Source organism: Schistocerca nitens, chromosome 4 (genome assembly GCF_023898315.1).
Source record: "Schistocerca nitens isolate TAMUIC-IGC-003100 chromosome 4, iqSchNite1.1, whole genome shotgun sequence".
NCBI lineage: Eukaryota > Metazoa > Arthropoda > Insecta > Orthoptera > Acrididae > Schistocerca > Schistocerca nitens.
Genome location: NC_064617.1, coordinates 743,701,551 through 743,718,623, shown reverse-complemented (window position 1 = coordinate 743,718,623; position 17,073 = coordinate 743,701,551). Strand labels below are relative to the sequence as shown.

Genomic DNA, 17,073 nt, shown 5'->3' with positions numbered 1-17,073 from the left:
GAACAAACCTCATTGACAAGCTTGCAATTAATATTTTTTTTCCTCTTTTCTTTTGTGAGTTTATGTAGGAGATACTGGAATGTCTCTAAAAATAATTTAGTCTCATCACTACCTGGAATCCTGTATACTGAGGTAATAATAATATTATGTTATTCCAGCTCTACACAGCAACTTTCAAATATAAGTTCTTCGTTCAGAAAATTAAGATCGTCTCTTCTTTATATTCTAAAGACTTGTTAACCAACGTACAGGAGCCACAATGGGCTCCGTTTCTCATACAAAAACTGTTAGCTTCTGTAAAGTTTTCTAATTTGTTTAAATCTGTGACTGAATCTTTCTTAAGTCAGTGTTCATTTAGGCAATTGACTTTGATATTTCTTCCTTCTGAAAGAATAATTTGAAGCTCATCAATTTTGGTGATTTTCTCTTGTGAATGCGTTGCAATAAGGCCGTTTATATTCCTGTGCATTAAGAATGAAGACCTACACTTACTTATAGTTTTAAACACATCTTTCCGTGAACATCATTCATTTTTTTTTCCCCCCCAGGCCTGTCACTGGCTGTTAGTTTCCCTTGCGTAGTATAATTTTGCACAAGTCAATAAACATTTTGCCAAAAGTTACGGAACCTAACCTATTTAGATGCAAACCATCCTGTGCTATAAAACTGTTGCTGATAAACTTGTTTGAGTCTACAAATATTGCTCCTACTCTATTACACTGATCACGGATGCTGCAGTTTATTCTGTCTATGTATTTGTCACTCACCGGTCTTCTGTGTAGTATGCTGCTCATTATAATTTTCGAATGTGGATAAATGCTTTTTGCTGATTGAATCACACTCTGTGTCTTGTTAATGAGGTTCTCTTCACTGCAACTTCAAAGTGAATTGGTTACAACAGGGTTACAACATTCATGAATGTATGACAGCGCACATTTAAGTGCAGGTGAACACTACTCTCTCCTGTACTTTCTCCCAAGAAAACGGGGTGCCCCAGGCCTCTGTGCTAAGTGTTGTACTGTTTGTTGTCACCATAAATCCAATTATGGATTGTCTTCTTCCCAATGTCTAGGGCTCCCTCTTTGTCGACTATTTTGTGATCATCTACAGATCTCAAGAGACCAGTCTTCTTGAACGATGTCTTCAAGGATGTCCCAACCACCTCCACTCATGGAGCACTGAAACTGGCTTTGGCTTTTCTCCCAATAAGACTGTCTGTGTACATTTTTGGCATCGTACGGAGTTTCCTCTGCCTTCCCTACACCTAGGCCCTGTCGACCTTCTGTTTGCGGACGTCGCTAAATTCTTGGAACTTACGTTTGACAGAAAACTGTGCTGGTCTTCCCACACTTCATATCTTTTGGCTCGCTGTCTGCGATCTATGGCAAGAAAGGAAGAATGAATTGATTGTTGGTGTTAATAACAATCATCCTCCTTTACCCCCTCTACATTGCAGCAGATGACGTGTTACTGGGCACATTAGTTCTCTGCCTGCAATACACGTGAGGCACATAGTTGTTTCCACCACACTGTGTGGAATACGAAGGTTCTGTTATAGTTCACTAACCCGCTGTCTTCAAGTTGATGTCCCCAGTGCAGAAAACAGCACGCAGGTCGTAGGTTCTGTATCTTGAGGCTGAAACTGACTTTTAGCGAGGTTCTGTTCTGAAATAATGTATCACTTCTTTGGGATGCCACTCACTTATTTTAATATAGCCACTCGAGAAGACTACATGATCGTAATACACCACCTTCTGATACAGCAAACTGCAATGTTTACGAAAATGTATCTTTACACTATTTGTGGCACGTGTCTGTGCCTCATGACTACCGGAGTGAATCTTTTGGTACTGAATACTGTCAAACACATCCTGCCACAGACAACATGCCTGTTCTTCTTGACTGCCTAATCCAGAGTGACGAACATCCCAAAACACTTCCCGCACCACACCAGAAAAGGCGTGACCCGAACGCTTCCGAAGTGCTTCGTCTGCAATTTCGTCAGTTTTTTGTTTTTTATTTAAAATGACTGATTGTTAGTCAGCTGTTGGGAGATATTTATATTAAAAAGTGAAGTCATTCCAATGAGTGGTTTAACAAATAATAATAAATATACTTTAACATTTTGGTGCCCTTGCTCCGAACACAGCAGCCAATCACAGAGCAGTAGCATTACGCAGGCAGTCTTTCCCACGTGAATGGTACCGAATCTAACATCTGCCGCAGATACCTCACACCACATTTCGTCATCCATATACTTCTTGCATCTCCACTGCTCTGGGAACAGCTTCTTGGAACCTAATATGACGGCTGACTAAGCCAAAAATTACAGATCCCTCAACACATTCCGTGTTCTGAGTAGTACCTCCTGGGGTGCAGACAGAGTGGGCCTCCTCCGCCTATATCGAGCCTTAGTGTGATCGAAATTGGACTATGAAAGCATAGTTTACTCCTCTGCATGGCCGTCTATTCTTTGGCGTCTCCACTCTGTCCACCACTGTGGATTGCATTTAGCTTCTGGAGCTTTTTACACCAGCCCCGTGGAGAGACTTTATGCTGAGACTGCTGAACCTCCGCTGTCCAATCGGTGAACTGTCCTTCTGAGTCGTTATGCTAATCATCTGTCTCCCATGCCTTCTCATCCAGTCCATGCCTCTTTTTTTCGATGCGTCCTTGGATTTAAGCTATGCAGGCCACCCTTCCTGTCTACAACCACTGGGAATCCGCTTCTGTCAATTGCTATGTTATCTTTCCTTCCACTTTCCTAAAACTTTCTTGACAACTGGGGGTATGGTGCCACCTTGGCTTCACCCCCGGTCCTGCCTGCTCTGTGACCTTTGTCAGCTTCCCAAGGATAGTACCCCCTCCCCCCCCCCCTCTCCCACCCTCTAGTTTATCATCGGGCATTTGCTGCTCTATGCGCACAAATGGAGCATGTAGGATTATTTACACTGACAGCTCAAAAACAACATTTGGTGTTGGGAGTGCCTAAATTCTTGGCGACACCCCTATTAGATTTCAGATTCCCGACCAGTGTTCGGTTTTTACTGCAGAGCTTTACCCTGTTCTCCAGGCTGCCCAATACATCCATCACCATAAGTGGCAACAGTATACTATATGCTCGGATTCACTCAGCTCTCTCCTCAGCCTCCAAGCTCTTTATCCTGTCCACCCTTTGGTCCACCGGATTCAGGACTGCCTCCACTTCCTCCACTTGGGGGCTGTATCTGTGGCATTCCTCTGGATCCCAGGGCACCTTGGTATCCACAGAAACGAGGCAGCTGATATAGCGGCCAAGCTGCAGTCTCTCTTCCTCAGCCCGCTGTTTGCATGGTTCCCTTAGCCAGTCTACAGAGTGTTTTACGTTGTCATGTTGCTCTTTTATGGCATGCACATTGGTCCACACTTCCCGATAATAAATTACGGGACGTGAAATCCCTTCCCTGTGCTTGGACCTGTTTCTCCCGACCTTGTTGTCGGGAGGAGGTAATTTTAGCTGGACTGCGGATAGGGCACTGTCTTTCTAGCCCCCGCCCCCCCCTTTGTCCCCTCTGCTCTCAACCGTGGACGGTGAGACACCTTTTACTTTTAATCTGCTATGCGCCCATTTACAGCTGTTGCCTGATATATATTCCCTTTTAGCAGATGACACGTGTTCAGCCGATTGCGTCCTCGACTTTATCAGTGTCAGTGAGATGACACTGGTCATTTGAAGCTCTTTTTTGGGGAAAACAAGCCCCCCTTCATTGGTAGGTTTTTGTGGGTGTTTTTTTTTAAGATTTCCTTCCATTTTTAGTTTCACCCCTTTTTGAATTTCGCTCCCATTGCTGCTGATTTCCCATTCGTTTTTTTTACCCTTCTTGAAGCCACAGAATGGGTACTTATGACCGTAGCAGTTCTCGAATTTTACTTAATATGTATTGCACAATATACGTCATTGTCCATAACTGTTAATAGTATGCATTTCCAATAAAACTGATTAGCTCATTGCTTTCAGAATAGACTTTAGAATGTACTGAAATAATAGATTTTACTAGGGGAATTTTATTTAAACTATTTCTGAATTCTGTACTAAGAGGCTAAAGGCCACAGAATCTGTAGTCTGAATCTGAGTAGTGAAAATGAAAAAAAAAAATAAAAGTTCATTGCTTAACTAAGTTACTGAAGGAGTGTAAAACCAAAACAGGATAGCAGTGGGCAACCCTGCTTCGTTACAATTTCAGCAAGCTGTCATGTCGTCATACTTCTGTCATTTTGGATGATTTGATCAAGGGTTTCCTTATTCACATCAGTCACTGCAGTTGATGGTCTAGCACATCGTGGATTGTCCAGTAGAGAGAAATCACCTTCTTTAAACCTTTGTACCCACCGCTGGATAATGCTGCGGGGTGAATCGATGTGGCAGAGTCATCACCAGTCTCGAAGAGGAACTCCATCACAGACCATTGTCGCAACCTGACATCTCCTTCACGGTCCATTATGGCTCACCAGTAAATAAAAGAAAATACTTTTATACACCAACTTATAGCTAAATGTTCCAAGTATGTTCACAAAACATTTCATTCTCCTCCTGCAAAAAATAAAGCAATTAGAGATGACTGTGCAAAACTTTTTGAACACCCTTTGTACCTCTAAAAAGATTGACCTACATTGTGAACTAAAAATGTCAGCATGATGCAGAAAAAAGTGCATTACACCAGCTCAAGTATTAAATACTCCCCTACTCAACTTCAATCTGCTATTAATGAACTGCCAAAAATTAAACTATTTCTGAAGCAGTTTATATAGAAAAATCCATAAATACTTTAGATGAATATCTAAATGATGAAGGATTCATATCTATCAGCTTTCGTTAAATTTGCAGCCCTTTTGTAATTCAAACTAATGTATTTCAATTCATGATTTGGGAAAGTTAAATGGGAACAACCTTGTGCATACACCAGCTCTGTTGCAAAAACCGACCAGCTGGCATGAGTACCAACGGTTGCTTTCACAGGTAGCTGGGCCTCTGATGGGATAGTATAAGCTTGTAACATCACTGCAGTAGTTGGTGCTTGCTGGATGGATTGGGCAGGTCTTGCACTTTGGTCTGCCGCCAGGATTTAACCCCTGTGGTAAGGGATTGAGAGTGGGTTTCATAGGAATGAACTAGGATGTTGTGGAGCATGGATGTGTGACAGAACACCACTTTAGGGGGTGGGAAGGACCTTGGATAGGATGTCCAAAATTTCAGGGCAGAATAGGAGGTTATCAAAACCCTGGTAAATGATATGGTTCAGTTTTTCCAGTTCAGGTTGATATTGGGTGACAGCGGGGGCTTTGTAGCTGGTTCTTGGGGGTGGCAGAATTGGGGCTGTGTGAGGATATGACGTGAGAAAAGTTTTTGTGGACTATGTTTGGGGGTTATTTACTGTCTGTGAAGACCTTTACGAGGCCTTCAACATACTCGGAAAGGGAGTTCTTGTCATTTCAGATATGTCATCCACAGGTCACCTTGGCTGTATGTTGGTGTGGAATGGATGGCAGCTGTGAGAATGCAGGCACTGTTAGTGGGCAGTGGGTTTAATTTGGACCAAGTTGTGGATGAAGCCACCAGTGTGGTGGCTGCCAATGTCAAGGAAGGTGGAGCACTGGGTAGAGGAGGACCAACTGAAGCAGATGGAAGGAAGGGTGTTGAGGTTTCGAATCAATGTGGATAGGGTGTCTTGGCCTTGAGTCCAAACCATGAAGATATCGCAGCCAAACTGTTGTCAAGATCAAAAGATCATATGGCAGAGATTGCCACTTGGGGAAGTTCGGCCACTGAGTTGCAAGTCTTTCCAGATGACACCACATTGGGTGACGTACATGTCACTGATGATGATGATGACGACAACACAACACCCAGTCCCCAAACAGAGAAAATTTTCAACCTGGCCAGGAATGGAACCTGGGCCTGCTGTATGACAGTCAGGTGTGCTGACCATTTAGCAATGAAGGATGTCAAGAACGAAGTGTACCAACTGGTGGCACAACATACTGAATTACAATGGCTGCTTCACAACCCTGGCCATCTGGTTCCTGCCCTCCATCACCAGTTTCTCTGAACAAGGCAAATTGTAGTTTTCCTTCCAAAACATCCTCTGCTCCAGTAATCATCCTGGCCTCAATCCCAGGTAACCAACTGTCCCCCTCCCAACAGTTTCCCCTTCCTATGACCTGTCACCCTCCCAATTCACGTCCCCAAGTCTCCAGTGTGTGCTGCAGCGCACTGGCTGCTACAATCATTCCAAGCCATATACCTGACACCGGCCCCCCCCCCCCCCCCCCTCCTGCAGTCCTAGTTGGCAAAGTGACCTCTTCCCTACAAGCCCTAGCCGTCCACTCCTGCTCCCTCTACTTGCTGCCTTCACACACTGCCCACCCCCACCTGACAGTACCCCCACCACAAACAGTCCGCCTTTTGGAAAGTAGCATTGGCACTTTTAGTACAGCTGGCAACACTACTGCCCTTCAAAAGTATTTACAAATAACAATATTATCATTCAAGAATTGCTCCACTGAGTAATAACACTTTTGGACCAGCATGCTGTAAAATTCTCTCTTCCATAAACCACCCTTGATCTTCCTTACATTTTTAGTTTTAATTTGTTAAAAATCTTCATTCCCATTGTGCCGTTGTGTTATGGGGCACAGACAGGGAACTGAAGACAGTAGGTAGGAAACATGACTTTGTACATATGCTACTTAAAAAAAAGGGATTATTTTGTAAAAAAAGGAATCAGTTCGTGTTTATGGAGGGATGGAACACATAGCACAGTCAGATCATGTAATAAAACTTACTGGCAGATTAAAACTATGTGCCGGACAGAGACTCGAACTCGGGACCTTTACCTTTCGCGGGCAAGTGCTCTACCAACTGAGCTACCCAAGCATGACTCACGCCCTGTCCTCACAGCTTTACTTCCACCAGTGAGGACGGGGCGGGAGTCATGCTTGGGTAGCTCAGTTGATAGAGCACTTGCCCGCGAAAGGCAAAGGTCCCGAGTTCTAGTTTCAGTCCGGCACATAGTTTTAATCTGCCAGGAAGTTTCATATCAGCACACACTCCGCTGCATAGTGAAAATCTCATCACTTGGGCTTTGTAAATACATAATTTTATTCAGTTTGTATGGAACCGAGAATGTTTCCTGGAGTGCCTATGGAATTTTTTGGAAATTTATGTTAATTACTATTTTCAGTGAGACCTGATGTGTCGTGCAAATATTACCGAATGGAAATCTATAGTTGGTGATTGGTGATTTAAATTTAAAAAAAATTAGAAAATAAAATGTTTCTCCATTCTGAGTAGTATTTTCTGTTGACTCATGTAATGACAGCCTTTCTGTCTGTTATTATATCAACAAAAATAATCAGTTTTTCAAAATGTAATGTAAATGGATAGATAAAGAATCTTCTCACAAAGTGGCAACAGGAGAAAAGCTGTAATTCGTTGCTCCTTCTGGCAGAAGGGTTGAAGGGGAAAGAAGAAGGGTGAAGGAAAAGGACTGGTAAGGTTTAGGAAAAAGAGGTATAGAGTTCAGAAAAGTCACTCAGGACCCTGTGTCAGAGGAGACTTACCAGACGGGATGAGAAGGAAAGACTGATTGTTAGGGACCGCACTGGATGAGATTTGAAAACTTGAGAGCTTAAAGGTGGAAGATAAGGTAAAATGCAAGACAGAGATTACTGCTAAAACACCATGCACAAGTTGATAAGACAAAAAGCTAACTGCATTGTGTGTGTGTGTGTGTGTGTGTGTGTGTGTGTGTGTGTGTGTGTGTGTGAAGGGGGAGGCGGGGGGGGTGAAAAATAGACAAGTGAGAAAATGAAAGAGGTAGAAAACTCAGAGTGAAGAAAAGAACAGTTACTGTGAATAAATGCCAAGACTGAAGAAATTAACATAAATAAAGGACAGGTGGGAGACAAGAACCAATGACATGTTGTAGTGCCAGTTCCCACCTGCGGAGTTCTGAGAAACTGGTGTCTGGGGGAAGAATCCAGATGGCATGTGGTGTCTTGCCCCCTCGTCGCTAATAGGGTGCCTAGGGGATGTTACGTTCTTGGAATGCTGTACAATAATTCAAACAAATACAATTAGTAGTTTTATTTCTATAAAGCAGTTGACAATACTTAACTTTGGAGATTTACAAATTGTAGTTGCGACTTCCAATATAATTCAGTGTCCTTAATATGTGAACTGTTCAGGCAAGTTGACACATGTCACTGATAACTAGCGTCCGTGATCTGAGTGGCTGAGGCTAGCAGGAGTGTCGCTTATATTCCCTTCTTCCAGGTGTCGCTCTTGGCATGCCGCTGTACAGTTCCGCTCACCATTGGCCACCGTTTCCTCACCGCCTTCTCTGCTCCTGTGTTCCGCATCTTTGTACTGGGACTTCATGTTATGCCAGAACATGGCATATGTGGTGAAACAGGCACTGAGGTCACGACTGTCATGTTGAAGTGCATGCTGTGGAACAGGCTATTGTGTGTTCCCAGTATACATTCTCTGCCTATACCATACATCCTAACTGATAACTTGGTGTAGTCATGCTGATGTAAAAGACCAAAAAGTGTTTACATAACAGCTGATATATGTCTTGTCATTTCAAAGGTGGCTCTCCCTTTGGTAGTATATGTTTTGCCAGGTACAGGGCTGGTATAGGTGGTGGTAGGAGGGTGCATAGGGCAAGGCTTGCAGTGGGGACAGTCACAGGATAGGACCCATAGAATAGGGAGATGCATGCAGAAGAAGCATAGCATCTGACAAGGATATTGCGCAGGTTGGGAGGGCATCAAAAACCTATTGTAGGTGTGCTGTGCAAAAACATCAGACAGAATGGATCTCATTTCAGGTCCTGATTTTAGGAAGTCATGGCCTTTCAAAGTAGCTGATTAATACATTCAAGACAAGGATAATACTGAGTGACAAGTGGTGTATGGCTAAGTTGTTTTTTGGAGGGATCATTAATACCAGGATTGGATGTGATGACCCGGGAAATCTGCTTTTGAGCTAGGTTGTTGGGGTAATTACATACAATGGATCCTGAGGTGAGAGTGACGGTGTATTGCTGTAAAGAGTGTGCATCTGAATGAAAATGTTTACCTTGAATGCCAAGGGCTGTGTGGGAGGGAACGTTGGACATAGAAAGGATGGCAGCTTTCAGTATGTAAGTACTGTTGTTTGTTAGTAGGTTTAATGTAAACAGCAGTGTGTAGCTGCCTTTCAGTGAAGCTGAGATCAACTATAGGGAAAATTGCATGGGATTCAGAATAGAACGAAATGAAATTTATTTGGTAGATTGTATTTAGAGATTACAGGAATTTTAACAGGTAAGCCTCCCTGTGAAGCCATATGGCAAAGATGTCATCAATGTATTTAAACCAGACCAGGAGCTGAAGGCTTATGGGTCCAAGGAAAGCTCCCTCCAAGTGACCCATGAAAAGGTGGGCATAGGAAGGGACAATCCTGGTTCCCATGGGTGTACCCCTGATCTGTTTGTATGTCTGCCCCTCAAAGGTGAATTAGTTGTCGGTAAATATAAAGTTGATTTAGATGATAATGGAGGATGTCATAGGTTTTGAATTAGGTGGGTGATGACTGAAGAAATGTGCATCAGCAGACAGGCCATGTACACATGGGATGTTGCTACAGACGGAGGTGGTATCAGTGGTGACAAGCAAGGTGTGTGGTAGGAATGGAACGGGCTCTATTTCAGATGTTCTAGTAAATGGTTGGTGTCTTTAATATATGCCAGAAGTCTTTGTGTTATGTATTGCAAGTGTTGATCAGCTAAGACAGATACACATTCAGTGGGTGCTTTAAAGCCAGCAAGTATGGGATGACCAAGATTACTGAATTTGTGGATCTTGGGAAGAAAGTAAACTGACTTGCAGTCCCTCCTTAAAATTTCAGGCCCCTCAAACTGTACAGCTACATTCAGATATAAAATTCAGCCTACGTATCTTTATGCTTACAAATCTCGAGAAGTAGTTGGTTGATTAACTTGAAATTTTGATTCAGCGTTACATGAGAATATGTGTGCATTTTTATATATACCTGTTTTTGAAAGTATATATAATATGTAAATATAAATGTAAAACATAAAGGGGAAATCAAACAATCTAAAATCTAGGATGGAATAATGACAATATTATGAAAAGTATAGATTGTTACTCACCATATAGTGGAGTTGTAGAATTGCAGACGCCACACACAATAAAAAGACAGCTAAAAGTAAGCTTTTGGCTGAAAGTAGAAAACACACACATTCATGCAAATACAACTCTCACATGACCATTGTCTCTTGCTGCCAAGGCCAGACTGGATCCAGAAACACACAAACTGGACATAATCACCTTTTATAATTCAAGCAAAGGTGGTGTGGACACAGCAGACCAGTTAGCCACCAATTATTCTGTTTCCAGAAGATTTTCTTACCTACTAAATGTAGCAGGAGTCGATGCTGAGATCATATAGAATTTTTCACATCCAGGTTTCACTAGGAGTTTTTTTGAAAACACTCGAGTTTATGGTTAATACTGGTCCATCTAATCTCAAGAACCAAAGTCATGATTTTATCTGGGAACATAAAGAAATATCTAAACAGTTTTGGATGCAAAGGAAGTGAAATGCCCATTGAAGAAACACCACAAAAAGTTGAGTGGGTGATGGTACTTTTGTGGAAGGGTGAACCACAGAGTAACAACTATTACATATATTTCGTGTAATAAACTGACTTGCAAAGAGCACTGCACAGTTCAATGCAGCACTTGTTTTGAAGCCCAAATAGACAGTAATTAATGTTCATATGCTCTTCAAATGCACTCATTAATGATGTATTTATTTTTTCAAATTAAACTAGACTCACTGTATCTCTACAATAACCGTAAACAGCTACAACCACATAATTGTAGGTCCTAAACTACAGATCAAGAGTATACTATGCGAGCAGTAAAGAAATAAAAAGAGGCACAACTATGTAAGGGTTAATGCTTTGGCTCTTATTGTTCTCTCAAGATAGACCATTACATTGCTCCATGAAGGACTGGATGGAAAATTTGTATCCATTAATTGGCTTTAAACTCAACTAGAGCTTTTTAGGATTTTTTGAAAGTTCTTTTACAAAGATTTGACTGTGGAGATCATTGTAGGCTTTACACACAGCTCTCCTGATAGATGCACTAGTTGCCCTTGAGGTTTCTTTGTCACTTTCATCACAGGCTTTCCTGCATCAAAGTATAACAGTGTTTTTGCAACACTCCACAAATAAAATATTTGAAGCAATTTGGGTCTGTTATCTTTGATTATCTTACTTGCTACGTACTACCTTTACCTAGAGCACAATTTATGATGGGTTTGACCATTGATCAACACATTTCAGTATTTGCCAGATATTAATGAAATGTTCTTGATTTGTCTTGCTGGACTATTGCTAGTATAAATTTTCAACAATAAATTGTCATTGGATTTTAATAGTATTTACAAATGAAACTTGTATGTGCTAATATACACTGTTTACCAGGCCATCAGAAATTTTTGTGAGAGACCAAATACATTCTATTGTTGGAGGTCAATTTATTATAATTGACAAAATTTTGTTTAATGTTCCAGAATGGCCACGTCCAAAAATATTTTCATTTTAACTGAAAGTTTGCTTACTCAGATGACTAGTAAGTTGATCTACTGAGTGGATCCTGTTTTCAAGCCAGCAGTAAAGTGTAAAGTGATATATAGATATTGATAGTCTGATGCAAAATTATTAAGTTGCTGTAATGTACTCTCATAACTGTTGTTCTTTCTCAGTAGAAATAGTTCTTCCTTTCTTGTTGGCAGGTGTCCTTATTGCCTCTGGTGTTCCAAGACAGAAGGCTTGTTGCACTCTCCGGCTCAGTATTGGAAGAGAGACAACGCAACATGATGTTGAAACTGTTGTAGAGCAGCTGAGTCAAGCGGTTAAAAGACTGGAGACTAATTTTGTTAAATAGCTTATTTTTAATTGATTTTAGTTCCTGTTACATTTGCAGTTTTGTGATACTGAAAGCTCTCTAAAGGTTACTGCATATTTTTGTAATTAATTTCATTATAAACTGTGTATTTGGAGGCAGCCTGAATGTTCATGTTGGGCCATATAATGCCTGCTACTAACTGTCACAGTTGCAGCTTTCGCTTCGTTTATAGAATGGAAATGGTAAAAATCTTGACAAAGAATGTATTTGTCATTCCTGTTTTCTGTAAACCAGAAGTTGTTACATGCATCTTGCCTGAAAAGCTTAGTTTTCAAAGTATTTGTAAAAAGCTGAGCTTACAAAAACTTAATTGAAAATATGGATAGAAGATACTGTAAAGGTGCATCCACACTATGCCTTTCTCGTGTTCAACTTTGCACTTGCGCATTAAGTTCCAACAGCACAACTACACATCCACACATGTGCATTCGAATTTCCTGAAAATGGAGACCATGTGTAAAGCATATTATTACTTGCCTTTGGTGAGAATCTGCACCTTTTAGCAGATGACAGGCAGCTGGGGCCCATGTGTGTCTGTTTGCGTAGTGTGTTGAGGTTATGTTGTAAAGTAATTTATGTGCAGTAGTGTCTGTTGACTCCAAAGGAAGCACACTTAAGTTTACAGATGATTACAGGCAAAGAAAAAAGTTGTGTAGAAAGCTACTTCTGAAGATTATTTGAATAAAAATTCGAGATGTGTTGCCCTGAGTGTCACTTATTAGATAAAAAGTCTCCAGTCATATTTCTGTAAAGACTAGTATCTGAAGTTTTGAAGAAGGAAAACTGAGAAGCAAAAACTAAAAATTTATGAAAAGTATATATATACAAAAACTGTGGATGAATATTCATGCTGTGGCGACTTAAAAGTACAGCATCTGTGGAGCCTGAATCTGAACAAAAGAAGTGATGGGGTGTATGTAGCTCCTCAACAAACCACTGAAAATAGAAATGAAGCACACTGACCATGCAAAAAATATGAAACTAAAAGACACAGCCTCCATTCTAGTGGATTCTCGTGTCTATGAAATTCCCAAATTTGTCGAGTCTGAGAGTGTTAGTCTGCATATCGTATTTCACTATTAAATACATGTGATGCATTGAAAGTATATTAACCTTCATATAACAACTAAGAACTTAATTATTTCTCAGTTTAGGATTAATCACTTTCATTTTTAATTATTTATTCTTGTTCTGTTGATACAGGACGCAAAAGAATTGTGTGGATATGGAATACATTAGAACAGTACTTATAGATGCTAATAGATACAAATTGTAGTATCATATAGGAACACAATATGCTAATAATAAGAAGCTTAGAGACTTCGTAGATTGAAAAGAGGTATAAAACAATCAAATAATCAGTTACAATTATTTCACATTACAAGCTACAAATTTTATAGATTTGAAATGCTTTATTTTGAAATGAGGAATAAATAATTCAAACAAGTATATAGTTACTAGCTAACAACATTGTATTGCCAACCCTATTGCTGCAGTTTCCCAAGCAGAAAATCTAAAATCTGTTGTGAACTCCTGAAATTTGCAGACAAAACGTTGTCATTGCTTTGTATTTCTTGTTCCTCTGTTCTTTATATACTTCTTTACCTGCAATCACTTTTCCATTTTCTTTTTCTGTTGCCTTTTTGTCACAATAAAATGTAACACAGGCTCCCAAGTAAGGAAGGGGATTCATAGCAGTCTACTTGCACAGTGAGGCAACATGAGGACATGAAACACCTATGCATACATGCATTCTTTGAACGAATTTTTGTGCACACCCCTTTTTCCTGTGCATCTGTGATTGCACATGATGAAAGAGGCATCATGTGGACGTACCTTAATACTATGTGTTATCTGTCAACTCTTCTTTTAACATTTCTTGAATACTGATAGCAGGTTTTGTCACATCTTACACTTCTGTATTGTTTAAACTGCGTAATAAATTCTTTACACTATGCATTTGAGACTAATTACTACTGCATTGTGAAACAGACATAACCTGAATGACAGCTATAGTGATGATTATCATGTATGTTGTTTATATCAGGGAAAAAATTTAAAAAATTATCAAATTTTGAAAATTGATCATCTCCTCTTCTCCCTTTCACACATCCATTACATTTGCCCTCTCCTTTCCTAATTCTGCTGTAATTCCTTTCACTTTTTTATAGTTTTCACACTTTTTATGTTTTACCCTTCAGTTTTTTGCTATTAATACATTAATTGAAAATACTGAAATTAGTAAAGTTTTTTACTCAGCATGTAACTGATGTATTAACTTCTCTGCATACTGATTTTGCATAACATACCAGTCCATCCCTAATTTCTATATACAATATTATTCTTGCTTTCTTCTCTCCGAGTCACAAGCTCTCATCTTTTGCACCATTGTTGTAACTAATTTCTTTAATTGCGCTCCATTTTTACTGTCTTAAAAGTGTATTTCTTCTAGCTGCCATCTCCTACAGCTTAATTAACATTTTGTCCCCGCTGTTTTCTACACCTTTTTTGCTGTTTGGTTTTCTTTACTTCACATTCACCATTTTTAACCAAGAAAGTTACAGACCTGAACACTACCATTAGTTATATCTATATTTTACATAGTAGCTTCTTATTTACATGTATTTCCAAAAATAAAATGGTCTCAACAAACAATGTTTTGTATCTGGAAAAGTACAAGAAGAGAAAATTGTGGTCGATCAGTCTATGTGGTTGTGCAGAAGATGCATATACCTTATACTTCCAAACTTACCCCTTCGGCAGTTATAAGTTTGGTTAAAGACAAGAAACAGGAATACTAGTAAATAAACAATTTTTTCAGCCTTCAGTTGCAAGGTAATTTTACTCGTTTACCTAGGTTTCGATTCCAGTAATGGAATCTTCTTCAGAACCTATAAATTAAACCACATACGGAAATATATTACTCACTAAAATGCATTATCTGTCTAATGATTGAATATTAAAGAAATTGTGATACTTACAAAAAATTAAATTATTTTGTGAGCCAAACACTGGCCATGTCACAGATTAAAAATTGAAACAATAAAGACGCATAATCATAAGATTATGTCAGTCACAATTAAAACCATTAAGGCGAACGTAGACGGAGCTACGCCGGCCAGAAATCAGGACCACACGAAAGCGGCTCGAAAACTAGGCGTTGTGAGCAGTTACGCGGCGAGGCTCGGCCGCGGCCAAGCGCATGCGCATGCACAAGCGCAAGCGCAGGGGCGAGAGACAAACTGTCTCAAAATTGCTTAGAGCAAATATACATATAAACAAAATGTGACAAAGCCGTCCTACAATTGGACAAACCTATCTATTGGTATAGCAACATTAACAATTTACCTGAGAACAAACTACAAAGCCAAGGTATAATAATTTTTTTTTTTGTAAATATTATTGTAAGAGGGCGTAGCCCCCCGACAGTGTTTATTTGCTGTACATTTCACAGTTGCTGACACGCTGCAATATGTTAAAGATGTAGGAATACTAGTCTTGTCATGTATGACCATTGTTTTAGAGGAAGATGCAGGCAACAAATTGAAAGTTTTTAGTGTGTTTTCATGAATGTTGTAAGTTAGAGTGGTATGTCTGGCACATTTAATTTGTTTACTTACGATACTACTAAAATAGGTTATTTATTTTAAAAAACCTTTTAACAGATCGCTGCAGACCTAAGTATTTCTTGTTAAATGAAAAAAAGAAGGTTCATAAACAGGAGTTAACTCATTTACACTGACAATGGCCCAGAATTTGCTTCCATATAAAAATATTCTACCTACAAATCTTGTCTCTTGATCAATATTAAAATGTTGCTGGGCTTTAACTCAGCAGGTTTTTGGTTCTGCATCACACTTAAAAATTACCGGGCATTATAGTAAGTACAGAGAAGTTGGTTTATTGAACTTGTGACATAGGATGAATGTGATGAAAAGGAAGTTTATGAAATAGTTCTTAAACTCCAGCTTTAGTTTTCTAGGAAACTGTTGAGTGATGAGCTCCTTGCTTCTGACATAAAAGATTGATACAGACTGTACCCCAACTGGCTATGTACTGTATATCAAGGCAACTAGGTGCATTCATTATTCCTTGACTTCCAAAAAGTATTTGACTCAGTACTACACTTACTGATGAAATTTCACATGAGGTATCAAACAAAATTTATGACTGTGTTGGGGTTGTCTTAGTAGGGAGGCTCCAGCAAGTTTTTTTTCATGGATGTGGAGAATTATCAAAATGTTTAGAAGTAGGCCAAATATTGGGTGTATCCCAGGGATCCCTGCTGTTCATGTATGTTAATACAGTGGCAGACAGTTTTAATAGTAACCTCAAACTTTTTGCAGGTGATGCAGTTACAGCAAAACCCCATATTAAAGAACCCTCTTTCAAGGAAAACTGGCATTCCATATCTGGCAAAACTCCAAGAACAAGGATGTTATTCCTGTGTGCTTTTAATGGACCAATGTTTAAGGAAGGAAGATTACTGTTTAGTGTCCCATTGACATTGCGATCATTGGATTGTTTCAATGATGGGGAAGGAAATTAGCTGTGCCCTTTAATAATAATAATAATAATAATAATAAAAGAAATAATAATAAAAAAAGTCATGGCATGTGCCAGGAGCAGTGTGAGGAAATGATGAAGAACCTACATCTGGAAGACCCGATGCAGATTGCAACAGCCATCCTCCAAAATGTGAGTCCAGTGTTATAACTACTGTGCCATCTCACTTGGTCCAACTTTAAGAAAAAGTCTAATTTTAAGGAGCAAACATCAAACATTCTGCAGATTAAAATCCAGTTGTTCTGCAATACTTAAAGTGTCTGAGTGCATTTTTGATTCCTTTGTTTCACACGGGTCGTACTTTGTAGCATGTGAAGCAGTAAGTCGTACTCTGTTATTATGGTCAACACATACCTAGGTCATAGCCTTTTCTCAGTAACCTGACTGTCTTATAGTGATACCGGGAAGATGTTTTGAAAGAATGAAAATCCATTTCCGTCCTGCCAACTATATAACTTAGGTCATGTGAGCTAGCATCAC

The 17,073-nt window shown here is 39.7% G+C and overlaps 1 protein-coding gene across 1 annotated transcript in view; it reads left to right on the top strand.

Annotated features, from left to right (window-relative positions):
* Window positions 1–12,727, top strand: part of LOC126252990 (selenocysteine lyase-like) — a 175,790-nt gene extending 163,063 nt beyond the window's left edge. Inside the window, exon 8 of the mRNA XM_049954018.1 lies at window positions 11,855–12,727. Within this exon, the coding sequence (XP_049809975.1) occupies window positions 11,855–12,006 (152 nt within the window). The 3' untranslated portion in view covers window positions 12,007–12,727. The remainder of the gene's footprint in view (window positions 1–11,854) is intronic.
* The last annotated feature ends 4,346 nt before the right edge of the window (window positions 12,728–17,073 follow it).